Source organism: Phodopus roborovskii, unplaced genomic scaffold, assembly GCF_943737965.1.
Source record: "Phodopus roborovskii unplaced genomic scaffold, PHOROB, whole genome shotgun sequence".
NCBI lineage: Eukaryota > Metazoa > Chordata > Mammalia > Rodentia > Cricetidae > Phodopus > Phodopus roborovskii.
The window spans coordinates 25,144,056-25,154,185 of NW_026126418.1; the positions used below are offsets into that span (position 1 = coordinate 25,144,056).

Below are 10,130 nucleotides of genomic sequence, written 5' to 3' on the forward strand. Positions count from 1 at the left end.
TGCTTCCAGATTCCTGTCCTGGCTTCTTTTAGGGATGAATAGCAATGTGGAAGTGTAAGCTAAGCTGAATAAACACTTTCCTTCCTAACTTGCTTTTAGGGATGAATAGCAATGTGGAAGTGTAAGCTAAGCTGAATAAACACTTTCCTTCCTAACTTGCTTTTGGTCATAGTATTTTGCACAGCAATAGAAATTCTAACTGAGGTATGCACTTGCATACACACACACACACACACACACACACACACATACACACACATTTATAAATGTATGAACTCAGAAATCTATGGAAAATTGAATACTATAGACTGTAGGTAATCAGTAGGGTCACAGATGTGAATTTATTATTGTATTTTGCATACTGACATTGTTTAAGTACAGCTGTTCAGGAAATGATTCTTTGTGATAGTAATGCTGTAGTATGTAGTGCCACACTAAAAACCCTCATTTTAAAAAATGAACACGGGGGGAGGGCATAGGTCCTGCTCCAAATGTTATGACAGACTTTGAAGATCCCCCATGTAAGGCCTCATCCTCCATGGGGAGCAGAAAGGGAATGGGATGGAGGTTGGGAGGGGGTCAGGGGAAAAGGGAAGGGTGAGGGAACTGGGATTGACATGTAAAACAAGCTTCTTGCAAATTTACATAAAAATATTATCAAGAAAATGAACAGAAATGGTAGCAAATAGGTAAATGTAGGCAATTATGTTCGCATGATTCTGCTATGCCACTCACATTACAGTTGTGATTCCTATGTCCCCACCCATATTCCCAGCTGCTCTCCAGGTAGAGGAGAATGACACCGTGCCTCCCATTTAGAGTAGGTCATGGCAGTGGTTTTCTTTTTCAGAATTGTCTGTTACAAAACCTAGTTTAGTTGTGTTCACCAGTCTCTACTCAACCACAGAAGCAGGTTGCTACATTGATATAACTGGGCATTTTTTAAGTTAAGAACAATTGCAGGTTTCTGCTTATTTACCAAACTGAAATATAAATAGGAAATTCAGTTCATCAGAGTACTTCCTGCACAGCCAAAATGTTTCCACCCTTTGCAAATTATTATTTCCGAGTTTCAGTTCCCAAAACTGATTTAGATGAATATACATAAGACTGGTAACATGAACAACTGTTCCGCCTATAAAAGATAAAGAAGAGATTAGAACAATTAGCACAACTTTCAGACTCCATTGTTGCTCTATCATTTTATTGTGATTAAAAAAAATAAGTGCCTAGTTGAATATGTGATTTCCTACATTCCTGGGTAGGGAGTCTTCTCTAGAGCATAGTTGACCTACCAGGGATCACACCCTTAAAGAAAACTGATACTTCTTTTCCAGCTGCTATCAAATGCCCATAACATCTAGGCTAAGGGTGGGACTTTGTGTCAACCTCCCTTTTCCTCGAGCTGGGGTACTTTTTGGCTTGAACTTGTACATGGTTTTTTCGTTTTCTTTTTCTTTTCACAATATCACAATCTCTGTGAATTTATATGTGCAGCTGCTGTGGGAGTGTAAATGCATGCAGCCATTATGGAAATCAGTGCGGAGGTTTGTCAAAAAGCTAGAAACAGACCTACTACATAATCAAGCTATACAACTCTTGGGCTTATTCCCAAAGGACTACAGAGGTACTTGCTCACACATGTCCCTTGTTGCTCTATTAGCTAGGTAATGGAAACAGTGTAGATGTCTTCCACTGACTAATGGATAATGAAAATATGCATTTACACAAAGAAATGATATTCCACTGTTAAGAAAAAATGAAATTATGAAACTTGCAGGTAAATGGGTGGAACTGGAAGCAATCATCATTAGTGTGGTAAAGAGCCAGGAACACAGATATCCCATGCTTTCTCTCATATATGGATGGTGCCACCATGTGGCAATTTACTGATTTGAAGCTTATGTAACACTTTATGAAATTACTTATTTGTGTTAGTCATATTCCTTATCTCTATGACAAAATTCTGGAGAAAAAAACATTAGAGGAGGATTTATTTTGTCTCAGTTTCAGATGTTCAGCTGCTGTCTGTCAGGGAAACGTTACCATTAGTTCCTATGAAGTTTTAAAAATAGAGACTTGCATGTTTCTAATATACAGTGGTATAGAGTAAATATTGCCCTTCCAAGAACTTGCCAATCTCCTCTAACACTAAACTCCTTTATTCTGCATGCTTGCAAACTACCATCATATGGCCAGTGCAGGGATTTGCTATCAGCTCAGTAGGTTGCTAGGATCTAATGAACTATGTCTGCAGAAGTTTCTGAGCACCTGACTGATGAACCAGGTGGAATACTTCCCTAGGTCACCCTATGCTAAAAGAACACTCTGTGATGTTCAATTAATCTTTTAGTTAAGTTTGTGCCTTTAGACCTTCTACTTTACTCAAAATACCATTCTTATTCTATTGCCTCAGTACAAAACATTCATTGGTGGTGGGTTATTGTTACTCTAATTGTTATTCTTATCTCACATCTTTCTACTTTTTTCTTATTTTTCCTTTTTCTTAATTTTGCAGTACTGGGGATTGGATCTAGAGCCTTGAACATGTTAGTTCTGCACTCTGTCTCTCAGTTACATCTGTTGCTGGAGTCCCTTGTCCCACCAGGTCCTGCCACTTCGGCCCCAAATAAACACAGAGATGCTATATTAATTATAAAACTGCTGGCCAATGGCTAGGGCTTCTTATGGCTAGCAGTGTCTTAACCCATTTCTATAGATCTATTTATTTCCACATGGTGTTGGCTTATAGGAGAATGCCCAGACCTGTTACTCCTTTGGCAGCTACATGGCGTCTACTTGCAGTGCCTCTCTGCCTCTTTCCCCAGCATTCTCCTTGTCTCCTAGCCCTACCTATCTTCCTGCCTCTATTGGCCAAACAGTGTTTTATTCATCAACCAATAAGAGAAACATATATACAGATGGACATTCCCCATCATACATCTCAAACTCTTTGGTTTCTTTCTAGTTGTTCTGTCTCTTTAACAACCACATCTTCCTTGCTTTGTACACATTATTTTCTAGGAAATATTCAAGATTTTATAATCCTTCAGATTTCTTTTTTGTTTCTAACTTCCATTGTAAAGTGGATAAAAGCAGCTAGCAATATTGAAACTGCAAGCTACATGCACTGAAATTTCTTCTGTCCATTTTTAAAGTTAATTTCCTACAAAATCTTAGGGCATGACTAGAATGTAAACATATTCTTCACAGCGTAGCACAAGTGGTCTCTATTACAATACACCTATCAATGTTTGTTCATACTTGAAAGCTCCTGAGTAGCCTTTAATTTCTTCATTCCTGTGGGCATTTTCTCTTCCAGCTTCTCACTAGAGTCTCTTGTTAATGTCTGCCTACAGCACCATAGATCTTTTCCACCTCATAGTTTTGCACTGTCCCAACTCCACCCCTTACAAACCAGTACTAAAGTCTTCTCACACTGTTAGAAACAAAGTTCTGGCTCCTTTTTCTGATACAAATTTTCTTTGAAAGTCAGTGTTTCAAAAAATTATTGGGTCATTATTTCAGCAGTTTAAGTCCAAGGTCAATTGACTTGTTACTTTGAGCTGAGGAAACACAAAATAAATGGTGTTGTGGTGTTATGCATGCGGTTAGTCCTTGTCATTCACTGAATTACCAAAGAGATACATAGTGTGTCACTATATTCTCTTGCTATGATGATATTGTAGTATAAATGGAATCTTTGTTTTGTTGTTTGAGACGAGTTTTCTCTGTAGCATTGGGGCCTGCCCTGGAATTCGTTCTGTAGACCAGGCTGGCCTCAAACTCACAGAGATCTGCGTCTGCCTCCTGAGTGCTGGGATTAAAGGTTTGTGCCACCACTGCCAGACATGGAATTCTTTCTGATAATATGTATTTTATTTATGTATTTTCTTTTAAAAAGAAGAGCACACATTTGATCAGACTATAAGGAGAGGCCAGATTATATTAGAAAAGTCTGAAAGCCTGGATTCCATGGGTGGTTTCTGGGAACTTTTACATTGAACATCCTTCAATTTAGAAGGTTATCTAAAGTTATCTTTGAGGGAATGAATGCTCCCAGTCATTTCCTCCTTCCTGGAAGGATGATGTGAAATTATACACCTACAAGTGGCTTATACATGAAAGATGCAAGTGAATTACAAAGGATTATGCATCTAAAGTGAATTTTAAATAATGTGATTTAGATGAGGCCTCTAATTTTCACAAACAAACAAGATTCTCTGAAATTACTTTGTGTGCAAACACACACATGCACGTGCACACACACACACACACACACACACACACACACACACACATTCTTGAAAACATCAGTACCTTACAGTTTGGAAGGACACTCCTTGGTACTGCTGAAGTATGGGCTTGGTAATAATACTTGCTTACTGCTTTTCTAATTTCACATACAGAATTTCTCTTAGATGTTATTAGCACATTATTTTGAGATTTATTTTTTCAATTGCTGCATTATTGCTATTTTGTATTTTATCACTCTTTCATTTTTCATTACTGATAAGATTTCTCTAGGGATCACATTTATTTGGTGAAGTAAAGTTTAGTGTCCTTACACACTGTAAAAAGTTCTCTCTGATTTTTTTTTTTTGAGGTAACTATTCATGTCACTTTCTTCTAAGTCTGTCCATTCCTTTCACTGTTGTTTCTTCTTTTCTAGTGAAGCCTGTTTTATTATATTCTGATCTGGTCTTAAATAACAGACATTAAGTCTGAAGTTTAGACCAAGGCTCCAAAATGATAAATGTCAGAGAACAAACCAAGCTGTGAGGAACAATGTTGAAGAAGATTCAGAACCTAGTTAGAAACGTTTTAGTCTCAGTTCAAATAAACAAAGTATTAAATTGCTGAAAATAGAACGGGGCTTATGAAGAAAATTCCACACAAGAGATCACTACAATGGAGGTGTAGAATTGCTTCCTCCTCTTCCAAATCAATGGAAGAGAGTTTCCCAGGAAAGAGAGTTTGTTGCTCCAGGCACATTGGGAATGGAATCTAATCTTACCCGGGAGAGTGAAGAGTTTTCTCAGCCAATGGAGAGAAGACTGAGATTTTCCTCAAGTGCATCATGGGAGCAAACGTCTCGGGAGGGTTGTGTCTGAACATACTTGATTGTAACAAGAGCTGGAAATAAAGCACCAAATTTCTGGGAGGTTGCAAAGCAGCCAGATGTTCTTGTTCTGTTAACAGGCTGGGATGAAGTATCCAGCCAGGATCCTTAGTGAGAAGTATCTGAACACATCACCCATGCACTCACAGGATAAAGAGTCAGTCTGCCCAGCGAGTATAAATGGTACTGCACTGGTAATGGTCCGGGAGACACCTCAGGCTCCATTTACGTTTTCCGGAAACTTCATTATTCAATGTTTGATCAATTCTCTTCAATGTCTTAGGAAGCATTGGAATAGCTTCTACACTAATGCTTTCCTTATCTACAGAGTTTATATAAAGCTGGAGTTTATATAAAGTTCTAAGACTATAAATTCCATTAATTTGTTTTGGTAGACTATTTTATCTGAAACTTTACTAGTCACTCATATTCATTTAATTTGTTGTAAATTCATAGCAGATAATCAGTAAGTGGTTAAAGACGTTGGTCATTAGGATTTGCTTAAATTTAGTTTCAGCAAAAGAATTATTCATAAAAAATCATGCAGTTCCATGTGTGACTTAATAGATGCTTCTCTCATGTATTTTATTTCTGTGTTCCAGACTAAGCTGCAACTTCAAAGGTTAAATAATCAAGACAAGACATGCTGTTGTAGTCTGTAAACCCACAGGCTGAAAAAGAAAAAGCACCATCTTTGGAGAAATGCGCTAAAAAATAATCCATTATAAAGTCCAGTCTTTAACACTTTACAACGTGCTATCTCCTGGCATGTTAGTTTTTCTTCCTCCAGTGGCTAATTTTGTCTTACCTGTTTGTTGTTTGATGTTTTAGGTGAACTCGATCTGCATAGTAACTCAGAAGACTTAGGAAATGCTGAAGAAAAACATGCTGATACACATCAATAGGTCTGAACAAACTTTTAAGAGCTCAGTTGTTTTAAACATAAGAGGTAATAGACAAAAAAAAAAAAAAACAAAAACAAAAACAAAAAAAAAACCCCTAATTCCTAATTTTTTTAACACTTTTACAAAGGACCTCATTCAATATTCTTCCATTTTTAAAAATATTCTTTTTTATCAACTAAATTTTAAGTATAATTAACACAATATTTTATTGAGGTTAGAGTTTTAATTCTTTAAGGATAACAAGCTATATTTTATAGGGATCTTCATGAAGAAGATTGCAGTAAAGAAATCCCTGGAGTGGGAGAAGATGTAAAATTACCTTTTCTACAACATATAGGACTATTTATATGTTGATTTCTATTTTTATTTTATATAGGAAATGTGACTATTTGTTCTTGATGATAAACACAAATATTGTGTTTGGTAGAAATCTGGACAATAATGATACTTGTTTATAAAAATGACCTTGGGACTTGATTTCAATCTGCCAAATTGATAACTCTAGTAATGATGCTGTAGAAATACGAAGTTTTAATGAGCTGATATATTAATGTTAATGTTCAATTAAAAAGGACTATTGCCTTGTAAAGATACATAAGAAACAGGAAATTAGAAAAAGTGGTGTATATTGTACAGATGTCTTAAAGTTTACACGATATCGTGTAAGAAACAAACCCAGGTGTTATAGTGAGTATTGATGTTGGTGTAGTAATGAGGGCAAAGGAGAATGATGAAGATGTCATGCCACACCCTTGAGATGTTTTCATTCATTGCCTCTTCAGGTTCTGTTTTGACATAATTAAAATGTGATTTGAATTTTATAGTAATTCTTCAATATTTGTGCAAAGACTCTCACTGGTGAAAATTTTATATATGTTATGATAAGTATCCCATTGTGGTGTGATTCCTTTTCCATGTATTAAGCTTGGAAATAAATCACATTGCCAAGTGGCTGGCTCTTTATTATCACATGCCCATCTCTATATTTAACATGGTAGTAACAGTTACAATGAATAACTCTCCACACTTCCACACAGATTGTAAATTTATTGCCTTTAGAGATTCTGGCCATTCAAGGAGAATATGATCCAAATATATTGCATAAAATTAATAAAATAAAAGTATTATTTTAAAAAGATGAGTCATTGGGTCCTGCTGATGCCTGAGGAAACTTTTAGAGTATATTTTTGAGAAAACTATTATATTATATTATATTTTGAGTAGAGTATTATAGATGTTTTAAGTAGCAAAAAGTTATGTTGGAATGTAACTATCATTAAAAAATAAATAAATAAATAAAGCATAATTAAGCAAGTTTTTTTTTCCTTATAGGACATTTACAACACACACACAAACCAAAAATAAAAATGACAGAAAATATTTGGGTCAGCATTTTCTAAATATTTATTGTGTAAGTCTACAATATGTATGAACATTTCCCCTAAAATGTATGTAGGGAATACAAGCCAGCAGTGTGTTTACTGAATGATTGTCAGTGTATGAAAAAGACCTACTGCAATTGAAAACCATGCAAACACACAGACATATAGAGCAGATCTAGGAAGGAATTATAATTTAGATAAAACAGTTGTTAAATGTAATGGTGAATATCATATTTCTTTTAGTGTATAGGTCCTGTGTGAAACTGCCATTCAATAGCTGACACCCATACAGACTAAGTGATGTTCTGTATTTTTTTCTGATTTACTTTTAGTTGCCCAAACTTGTATTCATCATATGCAACATCCTTGGAAGCCTATATACTTCATAAAATGATGAAATTGAACTAAATATTAAATGCATAACCTCTCAACCTAATGCTTATTAGTATCTAGAGGAAAAGCCACTCTCAGCATTATTCAAGAATATAATACACTATTATTTAGTATATAACTTGTATCTCTTGAGTTTATTTCTGTGATCTAACTGGAATTCTGTATCATCTAACCAACACCTACCCAGCCTACTTTCCCATCCCTTCTCTGATCTCACTTTCATTTGTTTTTTATTTCAGGGAAATGAAGCAGCATGAGAAACATGCAAAGTCCTTGACTTTCTAAAACATCATATTCTCCTCTTTGAACATACAGTTGGCTTAGGCCATTTTAGTGAACTCCTCTGTAAGGAAGAAGAGCATAAATTTCAATCTAGTAACTGGGCAATGAAGTACCCATGGATTATGACTAGGATTCTGGCTACTGTTCCTGCCACTATTTTCCCTCCATAATTTGGCCATCTTCAATCAAACCAGAGAAATCTTTTAAGACTGAAAGTCAGACAATTTGAAATTTTCATCACTTTAACTTGTGCAGAAGATAAACCATTTTCCCAATGTACTTCTTGCACTGTGTTATTCAGAGTGCTGCTACAATATTTTAAATGAAAAAAGAAAAGCAAACCAAAATAATGGAAAATAGAGGTTTTTTTTTTTTTTTTTTGCAAGGCTGGTGTGGTGAAACTGTACTCTTTTAAATACATGGGAAGGGGAATCTAGATGGCTCAGTTGTTCATGAAATCCCACCAACAGCCAACCATGAGAGCAGCCACACGGGAACAGACGTATGTATGCTGGTCTCCGTCTGGGAACCTGCAATGCTACCTTCCCCTACAGCCAGAGGATCATCCTGCTGCCATCCCTGTGGTTTTAAGGCACTATTGTACCACCCATGTGTGTGGTCACATTGCAGGCCATAACTTGTTCTAGGTCCACAGTAACAAGGAGCATCAGATATTACAGGAGACAGGCACTTGAAGAGAAAACACAATTTTTTTCCTTCTTGGATTTTTATCCCATTAGAATATAAGAATATATTATAGGCCAAAGGATAAAAGATGAGAAAATAAGACAGAGCAAAAGAAAGAGAGAGAATGTGTATGTGTGTGTGTGTGTTTGTGTGTGAGTGTGTGCGTGCGTGCGTGTGTGTGTGTATGTGTGTGTGTGTGTGTGTGTGTGTGTGTGTGTGTGGTGTAGGTATGTGTACTCCTGCTCAGAGGTGTATATGGAAATGGAAACCCATACTTTTCTGTATAGCTAACATTATTTGATGTGACTTTTGATTTTACTGAACAGAAACGAACTGCAACCCTCAGAGGCTCTGCTTCTTTGCCATATTCTGCCTGAGCATGTGTGAAGCCTTTCCTTGCCCCAAGGGCCTTTTCTTCTTTTTGACTAGCAAGACTGGTCAAGGCAATTCAATGTTGTAGCTTTTGATTGTACCTACCTTTCAGGGATTGTGACTTTCATGAAGGTGGAAATTAGATGAAAGAATCAAGAGTAACTGTCAAATGATGTGAAAAAGGGTTTGCCCATCCAATGAGTTGCTTCTTGCATCTGCTTTTCCCCCAGGTTCCACAAGACTAAACAATATTTTAGAGAAGGACATGACCAGAAGCTTCTAAGCCTAAGTAGTGAAGTCTCTGTAACTCACAACTTAGATCTACTTTAATGTGTAAGCCATATTCTCTATGCATATTTAGTATGCATTATTGTAATTTAAGATATATTTGTGTGGAGACTGTATAAAATGCTTTTAAATGTTCTGTGAAATAGATTCTTAGTGTTAGTATTGTCTAAATCTTGTGCTCAGCACAGCTCAATAACTGAATTGTATTATAGACATTATAATATGATAGATATTTTAATGTCAGCAGTAAAGATTGATCTATAATAATTTGTTGAGAAGATTTATAGAAATGTGCATCATAGTAGTCTTTGTCCTTCCAAATGGACTTTTCTATTTATGGAGAAACAGTAACTACTGCTCTTAATGTCTTCTTTTTTAAACATTGAGATATCTACCATCTAGAAAATACTCTGCTTTTTAAGCAGAATCTGAGAGTCTAAGAAATATGAATACTGTTGTTCCTAATTGAGCCAGTTGTATCTCTGGAGGGAAGAATAAATTGTAACCCTGCTCTCCTCATGGCATAAAAACACATCCACTTTGTTCCTTTGATCTCTATGCTTGGTTGATATAATTGAAGGAATACACATATCAGTCAGTGTATGTGTGCTACCAGAATTATCACATAACTGTGACTTAGAGAGCACTGTGACTGGCTTACAAGGGAACTTGGAGAGACACACTAATCAGAACTGTCAC

At 36.1% G+C, this 10,130-nt stretch overlaps 1 protein-coding gene across 3 annotated transcripts in view; it reads left to right on the forward strand.

Moving 5' to 3' along the window:
* Positions 1-8,410, forward strand: part of Pde1a (phosphodiesterase 1A) — a 290,669-nt gene extending 282,259 nt beyond the window's left edge. For all 3 annotated transcript variants that reach the window (XM_051184387.1, XM_051184388.1, XM_051184389.1), the window contains 2 exons: positions 5,954-6,071; positions 8,042-8,410. In XM_051184387.1, coding sequence (XP_051040344.1) covers positions 5,954-6,027 — 74 coding nt within the window. In that variant the 3' untranslated portion in view covers positions 6,028-6,071; positions 8,042-8,410. The remainder of the gene's footprint in view (positions 1-5,953; positions 6,072-8,041) is intronic.
* Positions 8,411-10,130: the final 1,720 nt, after the last annotated feature.